Raw genomic sequence first — 27,647 nt, forward strand, 5'->3', positions numbered from 1 at the left:
AAAAAAAAAAAAAAAAAAAAAAAAAAAAAAAGAAGGTACACACTGGTGAGGCACCCATTGACCCCAACTTCACAGGCATTTCTGTTCTGCTCCCAGATGTTCCTACAGCCGCCAGCTGTATCCCTGAGCTTCAGCAGCACCCAGCGACCGGAGGCTCAGCAGCAGCTACAGCAAAGGTCGGCGGCAGTGACTCAGCCCCAGCTCGGGGCAGGCCCCCAACTTCCAGGGCAGATCTCCTCTGCCCAGGTCTCAAGCCAGCACCTGCTCAGAGAATCAAGCGTGATATCAACCCAGGTATATGTGCCCTTCATGAGCTTCCATCCTTGCCTCTAGAGCACACACCCTCTTGCAGTTTGGGATGTACTTGATTCCTGCAGCCTGCATGAACTGAGGCCCACTGCCCTGTTGGTTATAGACTGGGGGGTAGGTTTTTGGGTGAGCTTTTTTTTCCTTCTTCTGTTAAAGTCACTTTGAAGCCCCAAGTTGTATTGGCTTCCTTCTGTGTTTTATAAACATCCACCTTAGTCCCTTATTCCTGTGCTTATAAGATATCGCGCAGCTAAAATGTTCACCTTTGATGCTGACTTAGGGTTGGAGGCAGATATGGCCATCCCAGAGACCCACTGGCAGCTGAATGTCCCAGCATTCATGTCCACAGTCCCCACCATTTACTATGGTTTTAACCATTACCCATGTGGGCAGCCACTGCTGTTCACTGTCCCTTGCCCCAGGCACCCCTTGCTCCTCCAGGCCCCCCAGACTCCTTGCCAAACCCTCACAGCCATTTCCACCTATTCCAAGCCACCAATGACCTTGCAATCGGACAAAATTGCCAGCAGATAAATGGCACTCAAACTGAATGAAATTCAGAAGTCTGGAGCAGGGCTCCTGTAGGATGACGGATAGGAAGGCAGCCTTTCCTCCAGCCCTGCATTCCCATGCCCTTGTGGCTTCGGTAACGTCAGCTGAGCTCCTGAATTCACCAATACCCAGGGGAACAATGATGAACAAGAGTTGTCCTAGGCCTCGAGGAGTTTGTAGTCCAGTAGAGAATCTGGGAACTTAGATAAGCTGCAATAAGCACACATATGGAAGTATTTAGGCCATCTGTCTTCAAATGTAAGAGTTTTGCTTGAAAATGCAGCCTTTTGATTCAAAAGGTCAGCAGAAAAATAAACAGGTGAGAAGAGCCAACAAAATTTTGGAAAAGAGAAAACTGAGGAAAGATTTATACTATCTGATATTGGAAAATTGTGTAAAATCTTTAAGAATGAGAGCACTATGTTATTGGATGAATGGACAATCAGTGAAATAGAAAAACTCAAAGCAGGTGCAAGCCCATTCCCCATTCATTTATTATTTCACTCAACTCAGTGTGTGCCAGGCACTCAATTCTGAGTTCTGAGGGACAGCAGTGAACAAAAAAGAAAAGAAAAAAGAATCTCTGTTCCAAGTGAGGACAGACAAACATGAAAATGATATGCCCAATGGCATAGGAATGCTGGTGAGGGCCAGGAGTGTGCTGGAGGTGTAAATAGGTAGCCAGATAAGGCCTCGTGAATAAGATAATATTTGAGTCAAGACCTGAGGGACTGAGAGAATGAGCCACGTCAATCTCAGAAGAAGAGCATTCCACAGAGCAGTCAGCTCGTGCAAAGGCCCCCAGGGCAGGAGTAGGCCTGGCGAGTCGGAGAAACAACCAGGAGGACCACGTGTCTGTAGTAGAATTTGAAGCAGAAAGTAGTTCAGTTGGAGGCACATTTGCTACTTGCCTGCCTAAAGTTGGGCATTGTCCTAGTCCCAGGGGATTTAAATACAATCCAATGGGGAAGACAGTCAGGAGATCAAAGTAATTCAATATCTGGGAGGTTCTGATTTAGAGGAAAGGCAAGGGTGGGTAGAAGGAGGAGGCACTGGGGAGATTTCCTGGAGAGATGGCCTGGAGGTTGAGTCCAAGTCTTACCTTTCTCATTGAAATGATGCTCTAGGGTCCAAAGCCAATGAGAAGCTCGCAGCTGATGCAGAGCAGCAGCCGTTCTGGAAGCAGCCTGGTGTCCCCGTTCAGCAGCACCACAGCAGTGCTCCCAACAAGTCTGAATCTAACCACACCTGCTTCCACCTCCCAGGATGCCAGCCAATGCCAGCCCAGCCCAGACTTCAGCCATGACCGGCAGCTCAGGTACAAGACTGCCCTTGTTTGAAGGATAACCCAGGCGTCATTTTACCCCATTCATTTCAGTTCTACTTTGCTTTAGACGGAGGCAGAGTTCAGACAGATTCTAAAGTGCCCACAGCTGATCTCAGCTAAGGAAGCAGAAGATAGGGCTTGGGGTCCTGAGGTCCAGGGGAGGTTACCCGCTGTATCCATCATCCTCTGAGAACAGAGTGGGGCTAGTGGGGATCAGGGTCAACCATGAAGGGTCCAGCTAGGCTGAGCAAGTACTGCCACCACCAGTGGGTCTGCGGTTCAGGTGCTGATCAGTTTCCTATGTCCCCACCTCTGCTTGAAGGCTGTTGCTGAGCCAGCCCATCCAGCCCATGATGCCCGGGTCCTGTGACGCAAGGCAGCCCTCGGAGGTCAGCAGGACGGGACGGCAAGTCAAGTACGTCGTGGATCCTGGCGGGAGGCAGGAGGCAAGCACTGGCGGACTGGTTCCAGGCTGGCCAGGCCTCACCTGCCTGGGCCAGCAGCACTCACATGAGCCTTGCAATAAAGCCAGGGTCTGAGTGTGCCCACAGCTGTGAGGGGGACACTGCCCCTTAGCTTTTCTTCTATCGTGTCCCATTTCAGCAGAAAAAACTTTGAGTCAGCACCCATGCTTAGAGCAGCACTGAATGAAATGGTTCACACCCCATATTTGCCATCATCTTCCAACTTCTTTACAGGTCTAAAGCCCTCACCCCTGGAGACATCCCTGGAAGGTATAGCGACATCCCCTTCCCAAGGACCCTCCCCCAGGCTCCAACTGACATTCCATAGGCACACTTGGTGCTCTGTGCCTCTGGCACTGTGCTTGGGCCCTTCCCTCCCAGACCAGCAGCCCGCTCCCTCCCTTCCCCAACCTCCTCTCCACTGGCACCCGCAGCACCCCACGCAGCTTTGCTCAGCTGCCTAATTACTAGAGACAATGGTTACTGGAGACACAGGGGGATAGTTTAAAAGCTGCTGGAAAACAGTTTCTAGCGCTTCAGAATGAGGCAGAAATAGAGCTATCACACAGACATCTCCTTCACCTTAACACTGGTTTACTGGAGTCCACAGCTCACCAGGACACTGCTAGCCGATCAGCCCTGGGATGTCCTCATGTAGAGGCCTCGCAGGCACCCCCAGGTCCTCTCCCTGGAAGCCTTCCTTCTGTGCCCTCCTTCAGTTCTATCCCTGGTATAGAAGTAAGCCCCAGAATGATTCTTATTTGATTGTTTTTCATAAGTTTATGAAGTCTGTGTCTATGGAGTACATGAAATTACAAGTCGGCTATTATGCCTTGTGTGGTTATGTGCTGAAAAGGTTCCTTTTTTAAAAAGTAGTTTTTACTCAGAAAAGAGAGTAATGGCAGATGGTTACAGCCTTTCTGAGGGCAGGGCTTGCATGTTCATTATTTCATTTTATCCCAATAAAAACTCAAGGGTGCTGGCACATGCTCCTCTTTTTTTTTTTTTTTTTAACTAGTGAAGAGGCTGAGCTTTTAAATGTAGCTCTAAAGCTTACATTCTCGAAGGCTACACAGCACACATGGTGGGGCTGGAAGCCAGCTAACTCCAGGCCACAGGCCCCTTTGGCTCCCTGAATCTTCAAAGTGCACCTTGTTGGCCCTGTCTGGGGTCTCCCATGCCTCAGGATAACTTTCTAGGCAGCCTCTGCCCCGAGACTTTCTGACCCTCCCTTTGGTCACAGGAGGGTAAAGAGGGAGCTGCACGTTGTGGAGAGCCATCTGCAAAGTTCCGTTCACGTCTATCAGTTAGGTGGGGGGGCGGGAACTGGGCTGGTTTTGCTTTCGGATTATTCCTGTTCTTTCTAAATGATCCAAATAAGTGGAAACAGGCTGGGCGAGGTGGCTCACACCTGTAATCACACTTTGGGAGGCCAAGGCGGGCAGATCACCTGAGGTCAGGAGTTTGAGACCAGCCTGGCCAAGGTGGCGAAACCCCATCTCTTCTAAAAATACCAAAATTAGCTGGGCATGGTGGTGGGTGCCTGTGATCCCAGCTACTCGGGAGGCTGAGGCAGGAGAATCACTTGAACCAGGGAGGTGGACGTTTCAGTGAGCTGAGATTGTGCCACTACACTCCAGCCTGAGCAACAGAGTACAACTCTCTCAAAAAAAGATAAATTAAAAATGGAAACAAAAATTCTTGTTACATCACTTTCCAGAGATGCCTAAAATGCCATGAACTAGGGAAGTATGGAAATTCTTTCATCTGGGAACTCTGGGAACTCTAACTGCCATTTTTTTGTTAAACTGATCATTTATACCCTCCCCATCTCCCTGACTGTCTCTTCCAGACACGACCTAACAGCTCCACTCTCCCGGGTGTGTCAGCATCTGCCTCCCTCACACAGAGATGCCTCCTCAGGGGAAGTCTGGAACCCCAATGCCTGTCACGGATGACCCATGCAGGGAAATAACATCTCTAAAAAGATCACACAAAGCAGACTTCTCTCCAGTGTCTTTACACATTTGCTCCTGTCCATAACCCCAGACTGTTCTTCAGTGGCCTTTCTCTGCTCCTGGTTAATGCACCATTATCATCATCATCTCTTTCTTTTTTAAAAAATGTTTTGTTTCGTTTTCTTTGAGATGAAGTCTTGCTCTGTCACCCAGGCTAAAGTGCAGTGGTGCGATCAGCTTACTGCAACCTCCACCTCCCGCATTCAAGCAATTCTCCTGCCTCAGCCTCCCGAGAAGCTGGATTACAGGCATGTGCCACCACACCTGGCTAATTTTTGTATTTTTAGTAGAGATGGGGTTTCACCATGTTGGCCAAGCTGGTCTCAAACTCTTGACCTCAAGTGATCCATCCGCCTTGGCCTCCCAAAGTGCTGGGATTATAGGCATGAGCCACTGTGCCAGGCCTAAGAATGTCTTATTGTGGTAAAATATACATAACTATACTATTTAAACCATTTTTAAGTGTATAGTTCCATGGCATTAAATACATTCACACAGTTGTGCAATCATCACCACCATCCGGCTCCAGAACTTTTTCACCTTTTCAAACTGAAATCCGGTATCCATTAGATACCCACTCCCCACTCCCTTCCCCCAGCCCCTGAAAGCCACCTTCTGTCCCTAAGAATTTTACAACTCTAGAGCCCTCATATAAGAGAAATCATATAACATTTGTGTTCGTGTGATTGGCTTATTTCACTTTACATGTCTTCAAGGTTCATTTATATTGTAGCATGCATGAGAATTTCCTTCCCTTTCAAGGTTGAATCATATTCCACTATATGGACAAACCATTTTTTTAAACTATTCATCTCTCAGTGGACACTTAGATTGTTTCTACCTTTTGGTTATTGTGAATAATGGTTTACAATAATTGTTTAATATATAATAGTGTACTCACAATAACCAAAAGATAAGTATACACATCCATGGGTATAATTATCTTTTTCAATTTCCTCCTTTTACTTCTTTTGAGTATATACCCAGAAGTGGAATTGTTGGATCATATGGTAGAATAGTAATTGTGTGTTTAATTTTTTGAAGAATTACCATACAATTTGTATTAGTCCATTCTCACACTGCTATAGGATGTGCCTAAGACTGGGTAATTTATAAAGAAAAAAGGTTTAATTGGCTCACCCTTCTGCAGTCCGTACAGGCCTCTGCTTCTGGGAAGCCTCAGAAAACTTACAATCATGGCAGAAGGTGAAGAGGAAGCAAGCACATCTTCACATGGCCAGGGGCAGAGAGAGAACAAGAGAGGAGAGGCTACATACTTTTAAACGAACAGATCTCGGGAGAACTCTATCACAACAACAGCAAGGGGGACGTCCCCAGCCATGATCAATCACCTCCCACCAGGCCACGCCTCCAACATGAGGGATTATAATTCAACATGAGATTTGGGTGGGGAAACAGAGCCAAACCATATCAACATTTAATACAGTGGCTGCACCATTTACTAACTCTCACCAACAGAGCACTAAAGTTACAGTGTCTCCGCATTCTCACCAACACCTGTTACTTCCTGGTTTTTTCAATAGTCACCATTGTCATGAGTATGAAGGGACATCTCATTTTGGTTTTGATCGGCTTTGCCCTAATGGCTAGTGATGCTGAGCACATTTTCATGTGCATGTTGGCCTTTTCTAGCTTCTCTTTGGAGAAATGTCAGCCCCATGCCCATTTTTTGATTGGGTTGTTTGGGTTTCTTGCTGTGGGGTTGTAGGCATTCTTTATATATTCTGGGTATCAGTCTCTTATTTGACATGTGATGTGCAAATATCTTCTCCCACTCCATGAGATGCCTTTCCCTCTGTTGATAGTGTCTTTTGATTCACAAAAGTTTCTTACGAAGTTCAACTTAGTTTTTCTTTTGTTGCTTGTGATTTTGGTGTCATATCAATACTGCCTTCTTAAAGGACTTGTTTTCTCCTTCCCATGTGAAACAGGTATGCACAGAGCCAGACCGTGTTTCAAAATCCAGACGCACACCCCACCAACAGCAGCAGTGCCCCAATGCCCGTCCTGCTGATGGGGCAGGCGGTGCTCCACCCCAGCTTCCCCACCTCCCAGCCATCGCCCCTGCAGCCCGCACAGGCCCGGCAGCAGCCACCACAGCACTACCTGCAGGTGGGTGCCACAGCCCAGGGGGCCCCTGTGCAGGCCAGAGAGCTGGGCCATGCTCTGCACCTCAAGTCTCAAAGATATTTTATTCCCTTGATTTCAAAGTTGTTCTATCCATGGTATAGAAGTAAGCCCCAGAAAGGTTCTTATTTGATTGTTTTTCATGCTTAAAGTTTATGAAGTCTGTGTCTATGGAGTACATGAAATTACAAGTCGGCTATTATGCCTTGTTTGGTTATGTGCTGAAATATTCCTTTTTTTTTGAGACAGAATCTTGCTGTCACCAGGCTGGAGTGCAGTAGCACAATCTCTGCTCACTGCAACCTCTGTCTCCTTGGTTCAAGCAATTCTTCCACCTCAGCCTCCTGAGTAGCTGGGACCACAGGCATGTGCCAACATGCCCAGCTAATTTTTGTATTTTTAATAGAGATGGGGTTTCACCATGTTGGCCAGGATGGTCTCGTCTCGATCTCGTGACCTCATGATCCACCCACCTTGGCCTCCCAAAGTGCTGGGATTACAGGCATGAGCCACCATGCCTGGCCTGAAATGTTCCTTTTTTAAAAAGTAGTTTTTACTCAAGGATTTGTGTCTTGACGTTTTCAGAGTTGTTTGAGCAAAAGCCAAAAAACATTGATGACTATGTTGGACTTTTCAGTGTGTTTATAGAGAAAGTCCTATGTAAATATAAAACTAAATCACATTTAATTACAGATCCATTAACCTGCCTTAATAAGTACAGTGATGTTGTGTGAAATTGGGCTTGCCAGGAAAATCTGGAGCTCATTTACATGTGGTCGCTACTTAGAAGGCAAAAATTACTTCAAGCAAGTGCCAAGTATGCCAGAAGCAGGGAGGGTCAGAGCCACTGGTCTGCAGGTTCATGTGGGGGCCACACATCTGCATCTGCCAAGCTCCAGAAGGGCCTGGCCTTCCCTCGCCCATGTGCAGGGTGCCCCTCCTCATCCCAGCCTTTCCCTGTCCTGGGGGGCTTTGTCCCTGGCCTGCAGCCCCAACTGCACCTACAGAGCCATGGAGAATGAGCAGTGGCTAAGGCCTCTTGAGGACTGTGGATTGCGATGAAGATAGCCACCCTTGAAGTTCTAGAGTGCAATTTAATTCCAGTGCTGCTAAGCCATCTGTGCTATAATTTTCAAATCTCCCTGACCCCATGCATAGTGGGAGTCACATCAGACTTTGGCTTTGCAGATCTTGTCAGTTCTCGAGACCCAGAAGTGATTTTGGATGGGAAATGAGCAACAGACAAGTTTGCACACACCTGTTGCATACAAGATACAGGCTATGAATACCGAGAGCCTTTCAGCCCCCTCACTGCCCTTAGGGGCCTTGGGGTGGGGTGCAGAGAGGTAGGTTAGCACAGAACATAGTCTCGGATTTGGGAAGAGTGGGAGTGCTGTGGTGGGGAAGCCTTCGTGGGGAAGGGACTTGAGAAGAGGGAGGGCTCAGAAGGCACCCACCGCAAAGTCTGATGTCCAGGAGATGCCCGAAGTGTGGGTGAGGGTGAAGATAAGAGGACGGTGTTCCAGCCAGACAGCCTGAGCACAAGTGCAGGGCGGCTGTGCCGGGCAGCTTGGAGAGCAGGGAGGTACTGGCTTACTTGCAGGGGGAGATTTCAAGGAAGGGAATAGTGGGTGATGAGACTGAAGTTTCCAAAGTCAGGCTTTGGCCGCTGAAGCTTCTAAACTTCCAATCACGATGCTCCTAGTAGGCGCTGGCGAATGGCCATATCTGGAGGCAGCTAGGGGATCAGGGACCAGCAGTGAGAAGTCTGCAAACTGTATGTGTGTTTGGATTCTCCCCTGTGGACTGTCTGCGTGTGGCCTCAGGTTCCATCATCCAAAAACATGCTGGCTGCATGCAGATCATGTGCACGTGTTAAAGAAACCATTCCCCACAGGCACAGCGCAAGGCCAATTGGGCCAGAAAGAGCCCCCTACTACTGGCAGAGAACTTAGCTTCAGAATTCATCCTAAGGTTCCTTTCTTCCCCATCTCCATCACACCCCCAGGTCTTGCCAGAGCCACCTCTCCCCACATGACTCCCCAAGAAAGACAGCCCTGCAGTCTAACTGAATCTGCAGCACGCCCCACACTGCCCTGTGAGACGGTTGAGGGCGGACACATCAGAACCACCTCTGAAGCCCTTTGTTCTTTTTTTTTCTAGGTACAGGCACCAACCTCCTTGCACAGTGAGCAGCAGGACTCGCTACTTCTCTCCACCTACTCACAACAGCCAGGGACCCTGGGCTACCCCGCACCGCCCCCAGCACAGCCCCAGCCCCTGCGTCCTCCCCGAAGGGTCAGCAGTCTGTCTGAGTCGTCAGGGCTCCAGCAGCCGCCCCGATAGTGCCCTGGCACCAAAGTTGGGACACAATCAGCTTTAACCAATGGATGAGGGGGGTGGCCACAGGAGACGGGGAGAGGAGTCTGAGCTAAACCCTTGGCTTTTGTGCACACTGCATACGTTTCAGAACTCCTGGATGGTAACCATCCCTGGAGTGCAGCACCTGGTGCAGTGGAAATGATCAGGAATACTGACCGTGTTTCCCTTGCCTCCAAGGTTCTTGGGCACACTCTATAGCCATACTGGACAGGAACCAGGTGCCCCGTGTAGGCGTCATTGCTCGGTTTACCTTCAGAGATGGCGCATCTCGCCGCGTCCCCCGAGAGTGTACTGGCCACTCTCGCCAACTGCGACCCGGCCATCTGCGCTAGCTGGCCTTCGCTCTCTTGATCGTCATCCCTTTGCATTGGAGGACTGGGTCAGAGATCTGTTGGAGAGAGAGAATAAAGAGATTATTTTTCATTATTTTTAAATGGTTGTTTTTGTTTTAATTTGCACAGCTGCACAGAGGAAATAACTTAGGCACTTTCTGTTTTTTTAAAAAATAATAAGGTCTCATGGCTTCACTGAGAGACCACAGTAACAACAACAGCCCACCAAATCAGAGAAGCTGGTTGTTATTAACCAAGCTGCAGATTGACACTTTCTGGCCTAAACCCTAACAGGGTGAGGCTCTTCACCCCATGCCATGCTGGCGGTGATTTTTTAGCCCCTAAATAAAACACTGGACTATTTCCTGTTTACTGCATTGATTGCAACTACAAAGGTGGACTCAAAGCAAAGCACAATCATGCCAGCCGACATTCCAGAGTTCTGCTGAGAGCTTCAAGCCTGTGAGGGGAGAGGTTTCACAAGCCAGACAGGCCTGGGGGACTGCAGTCCCCGGAGAGACCCCGCCATGTGCTGGCCCTTTGAGTGAGAATGCTGCATCTTTCTACATATCTTCATGAGAATACTGAGAATTGGATTTTCCTTTTCAAAATGCACTTTGCTTTTTTTGTATGTTTTGTTATGTTGAGATGTTTCTAAAGAAAAGATTTTATGTAATTATAAGATGAAGCGTAGTGAATTGTACAGCTGTTGTAATAATGACCTATTTCTATATAAAATAAAATTGTATGGCTTATGTGTAAATTATTTTGTATCTGAGATACCAGTTCCTTTCCCAAATATAAAAGTATAAAAGTTTTCTTGTGTTTTTCTGTGAGTGAACATTTTGTAATAAATTAACAAATTTGTACAATTTCCTCTGTCCCTTGTTATACATCCCTGCATACATCTTTTCACCAATAATCCTATTTTTCTAATTTCAAGATGTTTCAAGGATAAAGATACAGAAAAGATGAAAGCAAGTGATCAGTAAGTCAGGCAGTGGTCAGCTTTTGCAGCTGCAACATGGGCATCGGCCTATCAGGTTCTGATCTTTGTACTAAAGTTTGCACCAGAAAAACAATCATTTACTGTAGAAGTGACAGCAAAAAAAACAGAAAAAAGTTTCTGGAAACATCTCAGTCTCTCTCTCTCTCTCTCTTTTTTTTTTTTTTTTTTTTGAGACAGAGTATCTGTCACCCAGGCTAGAGTGCAGCAGCACGATCTCGGCTCGCTGTAACCTCTGCCTCCCAGGTTTAAGTGATTCTGCTGCCTCACCTCGAGTAGCTGGAATTACAGGCACCCACCACCACACCTAGCTAATTTTTGTGTTTATAGTAGAGATGGGTTTTGCCATGTTGGCCAGGCTGGTCTCGAACTCCTGACCTCAAGTGATCTGCCCGCCTCGGCCTCCCAAAGTACTGGGATCACAGGCGTGAGCCACCACGCCTGGCCAACATCTCAGTCTTGACATAGGTAAAATCCATGGAGATAACCAAGACATTCTCTACCAAAGCATTCATTTATAGCCCATCATTAAACTCACTCCGGCTGGAATTCCATGGGGTTTCGCCACCAATACTTAGTTATCAGTGATGTGGGCAGCGTATCTGTGTCTGCATATAAAATATGTGTACAGATGCCATGTTGGGGTTGTACTAGCTGCTGGCATAGCTGCAGCATCTAGAACATGTCTGCCAACTACAGACAGCCACCCCATCATGTGGCTGACAGGAGAGTACAATGGTGTACTGTGGTTGAGAACCATTGAGATGGCAATGCCCTTTCCAAAAGCATTGGCCCAAGAGAGCGAAGTTCCTCTCCCTGCTGCATTGTTATGGCTCTCTGCTCCTACTCCGCCCATGTAGAATGGGAATGGCTCTTCCCAGTTCTAAGACTAGGACCAGTTTTGGATGGCATGAAGGGGTGCCATATAAATACATCCAAAAAGTTTTATTACTCAAACAATTGTTCTATTTCTGAAAAAAAGGTAAGTGAAAATATTTTGTACATACTAGAACATATTAAAGGAAGCAGGAATGAACCCCCTTAAAAATGCTGTGTAAAACTGGATTAAGTATTTCTAAATGTTTTATAAATTCAGAGGTTTCTAGATCTGACTTCTCTGGAAAAGAATTTGTATTTTAATTTGCTGTCAAGAATTTTTTTAAGCAGAACAAGATTTTTAATGGACACACCATATTTATTGTCCTAGAATTTTCTAGCTGGAAGTCATTAAGAGAAGGCAGAGGGTGCCTTCCTACTAATTTGATTTAGCTTTGCTTAAATCTTACACATGTTCAGAATTTGGATAAACTCAGAAAACTCTTATTGCGTAATATTTCTTTAAACCCACATTCATCATGGGAAGTTTAATCCCTAAACTTTTGATTCATTGAAGTTTGCTCATTAAAAGGCTATTTGCAATCCTGTCCTATTTCCAGAAAAACCATGACCTTTCTATTTGAAAAACTATAAAATCCTGGCTCATGTGAACGGACTGAAATATGAACTCCGGAGTACACTAAGTTTATGATCTTTTAAATTAACTCAGTTAAAATGTATCTACTGTCTCTAAATCAACTAAAATTCATTAATAAATTTTAAAATGTTATTTGTGCACACAACATGGGGAGTTAGCCAACGGTTCTAAGCCATGACATTTTACACTCTTGTCTAAATTATCTGGTAAAATTTGTTTTTGTACAAGACTGCTCCAGTTTCTCTCTTCACTTTGTGTAGGCACAGCCTGAAGGTCTCCAAGTCTGCCATTAATGTCCTAGAGAAATAACTAATCTGGATCCTCTAGAGAAACCTGTTAGCAGCTTTTTGGGCAGACATGCATGAATTTCATACTATCCATATAAACAGCTTTATTTTTCTGGAGAAAAAAATGCATTAGAAACATAAAAAAGAAAAAACTTATGTAGGATTTTTGCCTAACCACACAGACACACCTATGATATCAACTCCTTTTTAAATTACAATTATCTTTTTTATATTTCATGTTTTATTTTAAGCATGAAGTCGGGAACTCATGGCCTTTTATGAACTCAACTTTTCTAATTGACTATTATTATTTATTTCATGCTCAAACTGGTACAACCCAGCCAGCGAGAGCCGGCTTCTGGGTTCGGCTGCTTTCTCTTTTTAGCATTGTCCATCAGAAATCAGGCTCCAGATTTCCTGGGAAACAACACAATCAAGGCCCATACTGACTTATTTTTTATGTATTTATTTTTTCCTGTCTCAAGGCATGGAGGCAACTACCCTCCAAGGAGTCCTGATTTCTTTTAGTTAATTTAAAAAAAAAAAAAAGTAGAGATTAAAATCTGAATGCCTAGAGTTAAGTATAAGAGCTGGTATTGGGTCAAGTGCTGCCTCTGTTGCTGTAATTGGATCATCCTGCTGTGATGGAGCTGAAAACACCTTCAGTCATGAAATTGCATTGAATTCTGCAATATAATATATATTATATTGTAGTCTACTTTTCTAATGTGATTTTGTTCAGCACTAAAACTTTCTCCTAAATTGACATTCCATATGAAGTCAATTATGAACTATTGATTTTAACACTTCAAATTCTTCTTGTACCACTCTTCTCTCTGTCACATTAGTTGCTGCCTCATCTGGACCCCATTTAGGCTGGGTCACAGAAGCAGCCTCCACACTGACCTCCCAGGCCCGGTCTACCCACACCACGTCTGGACATGGCTCTCTTTAGCATCTCTTTCCTACCCTCTTTTAAAAATCTTTTGGTGGTGCTTCCTGGGAAGTTCTACTGGACCTTCCTGGAGCTCAGTCCAGCATGAAACTGCCAAGGAGGACCCCCCACCCCCAGTCCCTTAGGTTTGTCACCCCTAAAGCTGGTGGAGGGGAGTGCTATTTTGTTGTTTCCTGTCTACTCTTGCTGCTCCCACAGGGAAACATTCAGAGCTTATTTCATTTTAAGGATTCTCTGCTAATCAGTAAAAGTAAAAACACATGAGTGATTAGCACAGCTAACAAATACCAGACAGTTACAAAGTAAAGTTCCTGTTACGTGGTTCTGGTCTCTTTACGGCCCAGCAGTCACTGACCCCGTCCCTGGGGCTTGGGAAGGAAAGAGAAGCTGGAAGAGTCTGCAGAGCCCCAGGCAGGTGAATGATTTTCAGTCCCCAAACCTAACAATCTTTATTATAAGTCTGTTCAACATTTATATAAGGCAGCAGAGTTGACATCTGAGAGGGACATTTTTTTAGATTCCCACTGGAGGGGTCTATTTGTTTCAACAAGAGGTAGGATCTACTCACATTTTGTCAGTTACATGGAAACTTGAGTCCGCTGGCACGAGACTTCTGATTTATTACAGTAACACTTTTATCTCTAATGGATGGTACCTCAGGAAGCTGTCCCTTAATCCCTCTCTAGGTGCTGGGAGCCAGATAGAAAGGGCAGGATCACATCTTCAGAGAGTGACTGCAGGGAGTCAGGATCAGAACGTTGATCCCAAAAGGGCCATGGGGTAAGCAAGGCCTGAGGCAAGCTTCAGGGTGCCTGAGCATGAGAAAGAGGAGATGACAGCAAGCATCACCGGGTTGAACCAAAGGGTGCCAGCCTCTCTTCTTGTTAACAGAACCCCACTTCTGTGCATTAAAAGCAATGTGTCTAGTCCAGGCCAAAAAAATACACAGTCCATCATTAGGTCAACGTAATCATGACAATCCCATTTGCTTCTGGCAGGTACGTGCTCTCCCAGCCTAACTGCAATGGAGCCCCTAGTTCTAGCCAATGACAGGCAGAAAGCTACTGGAAGTTTCTGGAAAGTCCTCTGTAGTCTGATAAGATACATGGCAGGAAGCTTGCTTGTCCACCACCAACTCTTGCCTTTGAGGACTGCTGGGAAACCTAGAGGTACAGCTACCCTGATACAGGACACAAAAGTTCCTCATGATATCACAGTCCCTGTTCCAGCCCTGAAATTGTCTGCCTCCAGTCCTGCCTGTGAGAACCTGAGACGTGTCCATTGCTGAAAACCCTGTTAGATTAGGGGTGTCTTGTTCTGGGCATTTTCCCATTCACCAAAGAGCCAAGCATTAAGTAGGCCCTTTCAACTTGGAACATCAAGCTCTTTCGTTCTGGAAATTTCCTTTAAATTCAAGGTCCCATCATCATGAAATTTCAGAAATTCAAAGAGAAGATCCTAAAATCTTTCAGAGAGAAAAAAATGACACATCACTTCTCAACCACACTGAAAAATTGAAGACAATGAAGCCCACCTTCAAAATGCTGGGAAGAAAGTCTTTTCAATCTAGAATTCCATACAAGCCAGAATTTAAATTTGAGGGTTGAATAAATATTTGTATATTTGAGGGTTCAGAAACTTTTTAGCTCGTGTGCTTAAGAAGGCACTAAAAATGGTGTACTCCTGTGAAAGAAGGGAATAGGTGGAAGCAGCCCACTCCCACACTCCAGTGCTCCAGAAGTAAAGCTGTTTGCCAAAATCACTGACCATCTCCTGTTTGTAGAACCTAAGGGAGACATCTGTTTTTGCCTTACTTGAACTCTGTGGCACTTAGTACCTGTGGGCCATGCTGTCCTCTAGTTGGCTTATATGAGAATTTTTTTTTTTTTGAGACAGAGTCTCAACTGTCACCCAGACTGGTGCTATCTCAGCTCACTGCAACCTCCGTCTCCTGGGTTCAAGCGATTCTCCTGCCTTAGCCTCCTGAGTAGCTGGGATTACAGGCACGCACCACGACACTCGGCTAATTTTTGTATTTTTTAAGTAGAGACAGGGTTTCACCATGTTAGTCAGGCTGGTCCCAATCCGCCCACCTCGGCCTCCCAAAGTGCTGGGATTACAGGCATGAGCCACCACGCCCGGCCAAGAATATTTTCTTTTTTCTTTTTCGAGATGGAGTCTCACTCGCTGCCAGGCTGGAGTGCAGTGGCTCGATTTCCCCTCACTGCAACCTCCACTTCCCAGGTTCAAGTTGCCACAGCCTCCCGAGCAGCTGGGACTACAGGCACGCACCACCACGCCTAGCTAATTCTATTTTAGTAGAGACAGGTTTTCATCGTGTTGGCCAGGCTGGTCTCGAACTCCTGACCTCGTGATCCACCCACTTCAGCCTCCCAAAGTGCTGGGATTATAGGTGTGAGCCACCACGCCCGGCCTAGAATATTTTCAGGTAAGTCTTTCCACACTGCTCTAATGATTCCTGACTAATTTCTTACAGCCTCTGCTTTCCATACCTCTTAAATGTCGCATTTCCTCTGGTCTTCTCTTTCCAAATCCTCTTAATTTTACCTCCTTGTATCTATAAAATTAGTCCACTCATTTCCAATCCCGCTGCAACTGCCTTAGTTCGGACCCTCATCATTTGTCTGCATTTTATCAATAGCTTATTTCTAGTGGTCTTGTAGCCACCAAGTGCTCCCAAGCGATACTTTGGGCAGCCAAATTAATTCTAAAACATCTGATCATGGCGCTGCCCTCCTGGAAACCTTTCAATGATTCCTTATTACCAGTAATAGTTAAATCTTCAACGAGTAGGTCCCCACAGGCTCTCTCACTCCTCAACCAAGAGTCTGGGAAGCCACGCTACTCCAGTCCTTCGACGTGCAGCAGCCTCCACCACTCCTCAGTTACTAATATCTCCTGTCAGTGTTTCCAGACCGCGCACCAGTCTCCCCTCCTTTCTGCATCAGACCCACCCTCATGCACCGGGACGACGCGACCGTCCTGTGGCGCCACCGCCCAGGACAGCAACCACTCGCAATGCTGTGCTGGCCCTCCTAAGACCTCCAGCGCGGGGCTGTGTCTTAGTGACCCTGGGACCGTCAGCCAGGCACCGCGCCCGACGCAGGCTCAGTCAGTGTTGGTAGGATGCATGAATGAATGGGGAAAAAAAACGAAAGTCTCTCTCTCTCTGGCCCTGCTCTCTCCAGCTGTAGGCCTAGGTTTGGGTTTTATCCGAAGACTTAGACAAGGGACGCAAGTTCCTTCGCGGAGCCAGAGGGAATCTCTCAGCTAGAAGCTGGACGAGAGCTTGCAGCCCAAACGCACGCACCCGCCCTGACCCCGCTCGCTGGCCCCATTTCGGCGCGCGCCGCTTTCGTCACAGCCTCGTCTCTCCCCTTCCATAGCCACACCCCCTCTCCAGGCGACCCGGAAGTTGTACTCGCAACTGCGGCTTTCCTTCTCCCACAATTCCTCGCGCTCTTCCTTTCCACCTCCGACCCGGCAAAGTGAGTATGTGTGGCGGAGTCTGGGCTTCTGGAATCCGGCCCCATCCTCCTTTAGGATTGTGCTAACTGGGACCGCGAAATCTCTCCCGAGCCAGCCCGGGGCTCCGGTTGTGGAGAGATGGGAATGCCCGCTGCTTTTAAGGGCTCCCGGAGCCTGAGGAGGAAAGTGACCAGGCTTAGGGGAGCCGGGGCGGCAGGGATTTCCGGGTCGGAGGCATCTGAGAGCGCGGCTGCGTGGGTCACTGGGTGACCGACTTAGCGTGGCCAGACCTCAGCACCTGAAAGCGCCCCGAGAGTGACAGCGTGAGGTTGGGAGGGAGGACTTGGCTTGTTTGTCCAGCTTTGTCCTGAGCCTCCTTGTCGCCTGCATTTAGATGGCTCCTGCAAAGAAGGGTGGCGAGAAGAAAAAGGGCCGTTCTGCCATCAACGAGGTGGTGACCCGAGAATACACCATCAACATTCACAAGCGCATCCATGGAGTGTGAGTATCCCCGTAGCCGCCCTGGAGCGCAAACTCACGCGTCTGGTTGTCACTCTCAGAGATGTGCCGAATCGTCTCCACCCCAGTCTTTTCCTCTTGTGTCCTTCCCTGTTTCATTCATTGGCAAGTGAACAAATCCTGTGGACCCTACCTTCCAGATACACTCACGGTCTGACCAGTTGCATTGGTCTTCCTGACCGCCCCCATTCTTTCTTATCTGAATGCTGACAGTAGTAGTTCCGTGTTCCCGTTCCCTTCCCTATCCCCAAACATGTATTGTCTATTCTCAGGTCCTCCATCGGCCTTCTGTCTTAGGTTAGAAATCAAGAGTTCTTGGTGTGATCCCACATTGGCTGACCCACTTAATCATACCGGGCATGCTTCTGTTTCAAAAGTAGCTGCTTTGTTGAATTTTTACCTTTTTTCCCCATGCCTGAATGCTTTTTCACAGATAATTAAATGAGTCCAGTGTCAACCTTGGCCCCCTTTTTTTGATACAGAGTTTTGCTCTGTCTCCAGGCTGGAGTGTAGTGGCCCGGTCTCCGCTTCCGTTCCTCAGCCTGAGTGGCTGGGACTACAGGTGCCCACATCATACCTGGCCCACCTTGGTCGTCTTATAGAAACTTCCCTTCCCTAATGTTTTCTCTCTTTTTTCCCTGGTTTGTCTTTCTCTGTAGTATTAGATACCATCTGATGGACTTTGTAAAGCTTATGTAAGCAACCTGTGGATTTATGGATTGCCAGCTGCTGTTATTTCTAGTACCCTTTACTTCTGTGTTTAAGTATTTAAGTGAAGTGAGCTTGCTTGATGGGTTCTGGAAATGGCATCATACTACTGGAGAGGATAGGGCAAAGGAAGTAGTTTACAGTCTTGGGGCGGTGGGACACCTCTGTAGGCTGTTTGGTCTCTGCCTCACTTGAAATGGCCTTATCCAAATGGTTGGTCTTTTTAGCCTGTGTAGAGTTCTGCATTTTTGCATTTCTTATTTAACTGAAAGCATAAAATTTAAAGGTATCTGTGTACCCTCGTCGTGAACAGAGGGTTATTAGTACCTAACTCGGAGTTCTGAGCAGACATAAGTTAATGAATGCACATGCTGCTCTTTGGATAGAGACTGACAGACGGAGAGCTCCATGGAGTTAACCATTGCCCTCATACTCAAGAGGAAGTCTGCCTGCACATTTCAGATCCCTGCTCTTTAAGTGTAGACTAAGTTAATAGCGTTGAATGATCTGTCTGTTCCAATAACATGTCCTGAGGACTTCATGGTTTATGCATCTTATCCTAATTATTGTGCTAGTTGCTGAGCACTGCACACAGGTGGCGAAAAAAGGATTGTTCCTGCCTGGTTTAAGGATTGGCTTAGGTTGGTTTTATGACAGGAGGACATACCACCTACAGTAAGTCTTCACTGAACTTTAAGCTGGCCTACTGTATGCTGTCAAAACGTGGTTTTGTTATAGAGGACATTGCTTAAAGTCCATTTCCAGGAGCCTATCAGTGATATTGAGGACTTCTTATATGTATCTAATTTAATTTTCTGCTCCTTTGTTCGTTTATGTTTGAATCTTAGGGGCTTCAAGAAGCGTGCCCCTCGGGCACTCAAAGAGATTCGGAAATTTGCTATGAAGGAGATGGGAACTCCAGATGTGCGCATTGATACCAGGCTCAACAAAGCTGTCTGGGCCAAAGGAATAAGGTGCTAAAGTTATCTGTATTAGAAGGTGAACTTTCACAATGACACCAGCGTATCGGGCGCTTACCTTGCAGAGCCTGTATTAGTTGAGTAATTTGGTTAATGCATGTGGAAGTATAATGAAAATACTGTGACATGCCTCAGGGTGGGGTAACATCTGCAGGGAACCCCTAAATATGCCTTACAAACTGAGACCCAAGTGAAGGAGCCAACACTGTAGGGTGGGAAAGAGCATTGCACAGAGACGAAGCTTGGTAGGATCTGGAAGCAGGGTGGTTAGGGCAGGTTGGGTGGAATAAGTGACTGCAAGCCCAGTCAAGGAGGGACAGGTGAGGGCAGACCTTGTAGGATATATAGATAGCATGACAAGTCCACCATGAGAGAAGTGGTTCTTAGCCTGGGGCAGTTTTACCTGTCCCTTCCCAGGGTTGTTGGGGGGGACAGTTTTTTTGCTGTCACTACTGAGGCATACTATGGGCCAGGGACTACTCAACACCCTACATTTCATGGGGCTACTCCCACAACAAAGAATTGCCTAGCCCAGGTGTTAGTAGTGTTGACATTTGACCCTGCTGTGGAGTGGAACCAGAAGGCAGGGGAGGCTTGTGCTTTGTAAAGGACATCAAGTGGCAGAAGTAGAGTGAGGGGCAGCTAGAGGAATGATGACAGTGTGGACTAGTTGATTCTGGAAATGGATGGCGGAGGGACTGTCTGCATCTGGGTATTTAAACCTTAGGATTAAGTGAGATAAACGAGAGAGGGACCTGAGACCCAGCTTTTCCATGGGTGGGCCTACAGGGGGACAGCAGGAGAGGTGTCTAGTAAAGGAGCCTCCATTGCCTTCTTTGGGATATTAAGAGGGATGGGCTCACAGGAGCCAAGAGAAGTCCTGAATTTATAGAAATTCGGGGCCTAGAACAATACTGGGCACATCATAAGATCATAGAGAATCAGCTGTGATGCTGCAGGGAGGGTAAAACGGGAGGAAAGGATAGCATGCGGAGGATAGAGAAACTGAGTATGCGCCTGGGCAGAATTTTTAGGTGTTTCTTCACCTTTTTTTTTTTGTTTTTTGCGCGATGGGAGCCGGGGGGATGAGATGGTGCCCAGGCTGGAGTACAGTGGCATAGTCTCAGCTCTCTGCAACTTCCACCTCCAGGTTCAAGTGATTTTTCTGCCTCAACCTCCCAAGTAGCTGGGATTACAGGCACCCACCACCACGCCTGGCTTCTTTTGTATTTTTAGTAGAGACTGGGTTTTACCATGTTAGCCAGGCTGGTCTCGAACTCTTGACCTCAGATGATCTGCCCATCTTGGCCTCTCAAAGTGCTGGGATTACAGGCACCTACCACCACGTCTGGCTTTTTTTATTTATTTTTAGTAGAGACTGGGTTTTACCATGTTAGCCAGGCTGGTCTTGAACTCTTGAACTCAGGTGATCTGCCCATCTTGGCCTCTCAATGTGCTGGATTACAGGCACAAGCCAGCCATTTCTTCACATTTTAATGTAACAGAAAAATCACATAAGTTTCTGGCACTAGAGACAAAAGACTGACACATTTGGACCCAGATATATGCTTAGGATTAACTGATTGAATATCATGATAAATTCTTGTTTGGTCATACTAGATGACAGGACAGCATTAGAAGCAGGGATGAGATACATGAATACAGCTGGCAGCTGCTTGGTTGAAAGGATGCATTTACTTTAGCAACACAATTATGTGTTTATTAGGAATGTCCCATACCGAATCCGTGTGCGGTTGTCCAGAAAACGTAATGAGGATGAAGATTCACCAAATAAGCTCTATACTTTGGTTACCTATGTGCCCGTTACCACTTTCAAAAGTAAGTTCTCCATCCCATAAAGCCATTTAAACTAACATTAGAAAAATGTCCTTAGCTCTGTTAAAATGTGAATTCATCTGTTAAGCTAGGAGGGGTGACTACATCATTATACCTTTTTTTAAATTGTGTTGTGGGAAGACGCTAAAGAAAGCTAAACTGGTCCACATCTGGAGTGTGAAAAGATTGTGGAAAATAGAATGCTACAGGCCCAGACCCTCCTACAAAAGGTTTCGAGAGTTAAAATGCGAGATGTGATGTGGTGTGGAAGCTGACTGTCATTTCTTTTACAGATCTACAGACAGTCAACGTGGATGAGAACTAATCACTGATCGTCAAATATATCAAATAAACTTAAAAAAATTGCCTTTATGTTTTGGTTCTTTTTAGTTACAACATAATGTGCTTGTATATCCTATCCTAATTATGGGATCATTTGGAGAGCTTTTCTCACACTGATGGCCTGTGCTGCCTTTCCCCTCATCCCCTGGGGTTAGATTTCTGGACAGGGTCTAGGCAGGTTTTTAAAGCTGATTTCGAAGTGCAACCTAGTTTTAGAGTCACTGTTCTGGGTATTTGGGATACTGAAGGTATATTGTTAATGATTCTATTTGTATGTTTTGTTAATTGTAAGATAAGCGTTTTTCCAGAAACCAGGATGTAAAATTCAGTTGATATTGGCATCTTAACATTTTTAGGAAACAGCTTTAAAATGACGTAACATCTGTAGCATCTTAAATTTATTGAAATTAACGTGGTAGTAGGTCTTTAAGTTTCTGCCTACATCTGTATTGAGTATTGTTGTCTTCTAAAATAATTGATTTTTGGTGAGGTAACCAGATTCATATTTTAAGTCATTTGTAATGGTCCTGTGAGTTATTTGTAGTCTCAGGTTCTTGGAACCAAGGTTCAGAAGTTCCTTAAGGTATCAATAACAAAAATTTGTAGTAATAATTCAGTCCTGGGCCAGGCATGGAGGCTCACGCCTGTACTCTCAGCACTTTGGGAGGCTGAGGCGGGCAGGACAGATCACGAGGTCAGGAACTCAAGACCATCCTGGCCAACGTGGTGAAATCCCATATCTACTAAAAATACAAAAAAAAAAAAATTTAGCCAGACATGGTGGCACACACCTGTAGTCCCAGCTACTCAGGAGGCTGAAGCAGGGGAATTGCTTGAACCTGGGAGGCAGAGGTTGCAGTGAGCTGAGATTACACCACCGTACAACACAGCAAAATATTTCAGTCCTAAAGCAGTGTTTCTGGGATTATTTTTTACTAGCATCTACAAGCTGTATGATGAATGCTGCCATAAAGAGGTCTCTGAAGCCCCACTGGTGATGATAGGGCACACCCAAGGTGGGGTTGAAGAGTACCTACAGTGTTTTGCGCCCAGAAACCATGGATGGGCAGTAGCGACGTCCCAGCTTACCTGTTCACTAGCAGTCCACAGTTTTAAGACACTTAACTACAAGGTAAAGAAAAGGACCAAGTAAATACAAAAAGTTTCTTATTAAAAACTTGGAAGCCAACATTGAAAGCATGGTTTGTACACAACATTTTTGGAAGGACATATAAAGTGAATACAACCAAATATATTAAAATGGTTTCAATTACCAGCATTGAAACAATTAGTGCAAAAAAAGCCAAATACAATTGCACAGATAGTGGACTCCCTTAGATCTTGAAGGTGAACTTGATTCTTGACCTCTCCTATTGTTATTCCAAGTGAAAAATGAAAGCATGGGGCTTTTCTTGCTTCTTGGTTAGTATGACACATGAATTGTGTACATCTGAGCGCAAAATCACACTAGTATCACAGAAGTGCCCATTTCAGCAAATCTGGCAAAAACTAAGCATCAAGGGAACTGATGGGTACCCTAGCGCACTGACAATCAAAGAATACATAGAAATGCTTGAGGATTGTGTCGGTTCCCCTGGCCAGTTTGTCAGGTTGTTTATCCAGATGCCCCATTTGCAAAGTAGACTGAAATCTGGGTTTAGGGCTGACCGCAAGAAACAGTCTGGTCCGTGCTTTGGTATGGCCAACTCCAGTGTGCATAGCAGCTATCTTGTTACAAGTTACTCAGCTTAAGTTCAGACTGTGATTGGCTCATTTCAAGAGTTTTAAGATTGTACTGATTGATCTTGGCATTTTCAAGTTTGGATTTCATGTCTAGTGGCTTTTCAAAAAAGTTTACTAATGACTGTTCAGTCAGAAGAGAAGCTAAAATATGTTCAAGGGAGACAGTCCAGTCCCCTTCTGCCTCCTCTGGAAACTCCTGGGGAGTCTTCCCAGTGTCCGAAAAAACAGAGTCCTGCTCGGGAGAAGGAGCTGAGGCCCGCAGCTCCTCCCCACACTCCTGGGAGCAGCTTCCAGAGCTGCTGCTTCGCTGCCCCACCTCCCCGATCTGTAGCAGCAGCGTGGTGACTGTGGCGATGGCTTGGTACAAGTCATTTTCTTCTGGATCTTCATGGAACATGCTGTACAGCGTTTTACAGAACTGGATAAATTCTCTCTGAAATGGAAATAAGTCTTTTGTAGCAGCAGAACCAAGGTGCAAGTGTCATTTTTTAACATTTTACCTGTGATCTTTGAGAAAACAACATAGTACTTTTGAAGACACAGAATGTAAGAACGGGTATTCTCTGCCCTTCCACTCTGAAAACTATTAACAGTGGTGACTCCTGGGAATCTTAGCACACACTTGGAAATGGGCAGACCTTCCTAGAGGATGTGCATATCCTCTAACACAGCAATTCAAGAAACCACAGCAGGCCGGGCATGGCTCACGCCTGTAATCCCAGCACTTTGGGAGGCCGAGGTGGGCGGGTCATCTGAAGTTGGGAGTTCAAGACCAGCCTGACCAACATGGAGAAACCCCATCTCTACTAAAAATACAAAATTAGCCAGGCGTGGTGGGGTGTGCCTGTAATCCCAGCTACTTGGGAGGCTGAGGCAGAAGAATCGCTTGAACCTGGGAGGCAGAGGTTGCAGTGAGCCAAGGTCAAACCCTTGCACTCCAGTGGGGGCATCAAGAGCAAAACTCCATCTCAAAAAACCACAGCAATGTACAGATTTATCCATAGGGATCTTTAAGCTAGTTTATCATAGGAGAATGTTAGAAACAGCTGAAATGCTATCAAGTTAGGGCATGTTCCTCTGTTGGGAAGCCCATGTGGGACCTAAATGTAAAATGAAATGGAACGGTGATGCCTGTTTTCTCAGTGTAATCTGAGAGACTCCTGCTCAAATTGAGAATATGTAATGTGAGGACAGGTGCTTCAGGTGGGATCTAGCTACACAATTACTCCAGGAACAGAAAAATGGTTAGGTACTAATGTAACATCAATTTTGGGAAAAGATCCATGGTTGTTTGAAAGAAAAGCAGAGTACTAACATGGCCGTTAATGTTAATTAACGTTTTGTTTGAAGCATTATCTATAGGAAAAAGAGGTTGTTTATCAAAAACGTGAATACTGATAGCTCTGGGTGATGAGGTTTTAACTGATTCTGATCATACGTCCAGGGAGTAGAATGAACATCTGAGAGCAATTCTTGGTATAGTAGACAAGCAGCATTTCCCAAACAGGCTATGAAATGCTAATCCCACAAGATGTTTTGGGGTCAAAAAATTACACTGAGAAAACCACATGCTAAATTCTACTCTTGAAGGCTCATAGTACACCGCACCAAAATGATTTAAGTCCTACAAAAAAAGGGGTGTTTTTAACATTAAGCCTACATTTCCTAAACGTTGGGAGGAACCATTTTCACAGTGCAACAAACCAACCTTCCACCATGATACGGCACAACTCTCTTTGGGAAGATGCTCAGAAGCTTTAGAGACTCCTATGAGTACTGTGTATCATGTAGCCAGTGATTTCCCAGGAAAGGGAGTGAGCACAGTATTTTTTAAGGGAAGAATGCTGTATCCACAGCCTTTACCTCCCAGAGGAATTAATCAGTATCACAACCTGGATAAATGAATTTTATATAAAAAACCCTCAAAGATGTGAAGTGTGTGGCAGTCTCCTGTTTGGAAGCGCTTTGAATATCTGGAGTATCCGGAATTAATCACAATTTAATACTTACCATTTAATCGCCATGATGTTCCACTTCCTGGACTTTGCAAGTAAAGGGGCCCAAGCTTGATTCCCAGATTAATCATTTGAAAAAACAGTTAATTCTCTGCACTGAAGAAAGTCCATACCTGGCTCATTTTGGGCAATTCCTTCTCAGTCTTATCTTTTTCTTTGGCTAAATCCTTAATCATCTGCTTCAACTGTTTCTGATAATCAACTGCACCACCTTGAAACAAAGGAAAACAATATGCAATTTAAATAAATTCAATGAAAGCAAAAAGGAAACTGTGTAGGAGCGGGGAGCACGGAGGTGAGGAATTCCACTAAGCAAATTCCTTACAAAACTGGAAAGCAAGAGACTCTCAGAAAGGCAGTTGGTTTTACAACTGACCACAGATGGGTGGTAATTGGGCAACATCTGCTCTAAGAGGGCTTGTGAAACAGCAAACAGGAGGAAGGAACCTGGTGGTGGGGCAAGGGGCAACTACCCAGCAACACTCCCCCTTGGAGCGTTTCTGGCCTCTAGAGGCAGTGGGTTTGGGGATAATTCATTGGGCGAGGGGAAAAGACAGGGCTGTTACAAGAAGAGGGCTGAGGGCAACCCAGTGCCTCCTTTCACTGCACTGGTGTGCCCAGGGGAGAGCAGCAATGAAAAGAGGTACATGCCATTGGGTTTCCCAAAAACCAGGGGTCTTGATGTTGACAACAGAGGATTCTTTAATGGCGACTGGCTGTCTCGGTCATTTTCAGTGAGTGCTTAAAGAAAGATGAGAGATTTAAATAAATTTTCTGTGTTACCAAAACTGACAGTAATATAGCTTTTTAGACAACTAAAGGCTAAGCCAGCAGCACCCAAACGCACACCAAGCACTGTCTGGCTACGCAAAGAAAATAGAAAATAAAATGTCCCCCACACCAAATGTGCTTTTTCCCAGAGGCCTGTGGAGACTGTTATAATTAACAACGTACACATTCATAGGAGGACACTGCTGGGAATAAATCAAAGGCAAAATTGAGCTGCGATTCAACAAGCTTCCACAAGATGGCAGCAAAACTTTGGAAAGCTTCCCTTTTTCCAACTTTGCCCAAAACAAATTCTGTGAAGTGGCACATGTGAGAATCCATACTGAATAGGAGAAAAATTGCAAACCCTGGTACCTGGGGCAGTCAGGATGGAAATGGATTTCCCAGGGAATAGTGCTGGGATGCCAAAGAGTTTGGCATACCACAAAGTAGAAACGTATATACAAGTCATCAACAAAATGTGATGGGAGCCATAAAAAGACAGCAATTAATCCAGGGGGTGGGCAAGTGTCCAGCAAGGAGGCAGGTAAAGTATTGACAGTAACAAGGAGCTGAGGGGCCAACCAACCCCCAGAGCAGAGCCTCCCAACCTCTGCCATCACAGCAAATGCAGAGAACATCACCTGGACGTGGAACTCACTGAAAATATTCATTCCACAATCTATTTATGACGAGAAGTATAGGTTACTATGCATTATGGGAAACAGTAACTACTAAGAATACATACAATCTTTAAAACTCCTTTCAATCTTTTTACGTATTTGGGCTGTTTAAACATGACCTTATTTTTACATTCCTATATATATATATGTAGCCTGTAATTCAAGAATATAAATGGATTGAGAGGCATTTTCTATTACTGTGTCGATTGTGTCTCACTTCAAGTACTACACAAGTTAAAATCAGATAAGGATTTACATTCGGTCATCTGAAACCCCTATCTCAGACTTCTGTTTGAAGGTAGTAGGTAACTTCATTCCTCCAACAGATAGCACCAGCAGGAAAGTCTCTCCTTTATGGCCTTAGGGACCTTCATTACACATTGTACAGTTTTCGTTTTCTGTATCATTGTCATTGCCACTGCCAGCTTCCTCACTTTCTAAATGGGATGCCTGTGGAGGGAATAAGCCAGTTCCACCATAAGCATCTTCTCTCTGGTAGAAGAGTTCACATACGGCTGTGAACACAATCTGGCCTTCAGATGCAATTGAGACATTACAGTAATCATCAAAATAATCCCATTCTCCACCATGCTTATTTTGCAAAAGCAGTATAGGGCCTTCCTCTCATCCCTCCATAGTGGTTGAAAACAGCAATCAAATTATAACAAGGCCTTGCATTTGGATTAATTAGAAATTCCAGTATAGCCAAGTCATTGATAGGTAAATCAACTAAGGTATCCAACTTGTTTTTCAAGGGTCTATTGTAAGAAAAATCACCTGAGATGCAACAGCTATGGGAGGCAGGGATCATAACAACCGATTTCTTAGTGGCTTCTTGACGATTTGGATAATACCAGAAATCTTTAGCACTTAGTTTTCTTTTGTTGAAAAGGGTCTGATGCAGTCTTTGAATTTCACAAAAGCCTTTTTTAAATGAAGTTTATATTCTATGTTTCCATACTTTTCAAAATGTTCCGTAGCATTTTAACTCAGGAACCCAGTTCTGAGTTAAACTGGAATGTAAACTATCATTTTCTATGCGTCTATTAAACTGGAATATAAACTAAACTACCATTTTTTTTTGGCGCTGTGAGACGCTGACCTTTGCAGCAAATTTCCTTAACACATCATCCATTTTCAGAATCATTATCTCCTCCAACTAAATCTTTAGAATGACTGTTTTTTTTTTTTGTTTGTTTTTGTTTTTTTTTTTTTGAGACGGAGTTTCACTCATGTTACCCAGGCTGGAGTGCAATGGCGCGATCTCGGCTCACCGCAACCTCCGCCTCCCGGGTTCAGGCAATTCTCCT

The 27,647-nt window shown here is 45.4% G+C and overlaps 3 protein-coding genes across 12 annotated transcripts in view; 2 read left to right on the forward strand and 1 right to left on the reverse strand.

Moving 5' to 3' along the window:
* NPAS2 (neuronal PAS domain protein 2) overlaps positions 1–10,404 on the forward strand; it is a 172,074-nt gene extending 161,670 nt beyond the window's left edge. For 5 of the 8 annotated variants that reach the window (XM_032255474.1, XM_032255470.1, XM_032255468.1 and 2 more), the window contains 5 exons: positions 97–294; positions 1,989–2,179; positions 2,511–2,603; positions 6,623–6,803; positions 8,982–9,321. In XM_032255474.1, the coding sequence (XP_032111365.1) occupies positions 97–294; positions 1,989–2,179; positions 2,511–2,603; positions 6,623–6,803; positions 8,982–9,164 (846 nt within the window). In that variant the 3' untranslated portion in view covers positions 9,165–9,321. Of the gene's footprint in view, positions 1–96; positions 295–1,988; positions 2,180–2,510; positions 2,604–6,622; positions 6,804–8,981 lie in introns of all 8 variants that reach the window. The other 3 variants (XM_032255473.1, XM_032255472.1, XM_032255467.1) reach the window with 3 other exon arrangements.
* Positions 10,405–16,735: 6,331 nt separating this feature from the next.
* RPL31 (ribosomal protein L31) lies at positions 16,736–21,153 on the forward strand. The gene is made up of 3 exons (XM_032255480.1): positions 16,736–17,244; positions 18,819–18,944; positions 20,677–21,153. The coding sequence occupies exons 1-3, from the start codon at positions 17,138–17,140 to the stop codon at positions 20,807–20,809; spliced, it is 366 nt and encodes a 121-aa protein (XP_032111371.1). The 5' UTR covers positions 16,736–17,137; the 3' UTR covers positions 20,810–21,153.
* A 1,125-nt stretch (positions 21,154–22,278) lies between these two features.
* Positions 22,279–27,647, reverse strand: part of TBC1D8 (TBC1 domain family member 8) — a 132,988-nt gene continuing 127,619 nt past the window's right edge. For all 3 annotated transcript variants that reach the window (XM_032255477.1, XM_032255476.1, XM_032255478.1), the window contains exons 18-20: positions 25,538–25,627; positions 25,000–25,097; positions 22,279–23,304 (exon numbers count right to left, since the gene is read on the reverse strand). In XM_032255477.1, the coding sequence (XP_032111368.1) occupies positions 22,861–23,304; positions 25,000–25,097; positions 25,538–25,627 (632 nt within the window). In that variant the 3' untranslated portion in view covers positions 22,279–22,860. The remainder of the gene's footprint in view (positions 23,305–24,999; positions 25,098–25,537; positions 25,628–27,647) is intronic.

The sequence above is a fragment of the Sapajus apella genome, unplaced genomic scaffold (assembly GCF_009761245.1).
Source record: "Sapajus apella isolate SASKATOON/1434 unplaced genomic scaffold, GSC_monkey_1.0 scaffold89, whole genome shotgun sequence".
In the NCBI taxonomy this organism is placed as follows: Eukaryota; Metazoa; Chordata; class Mammalia; order Primates; family Cebidae; genus Sapajus; species Sapajus apella.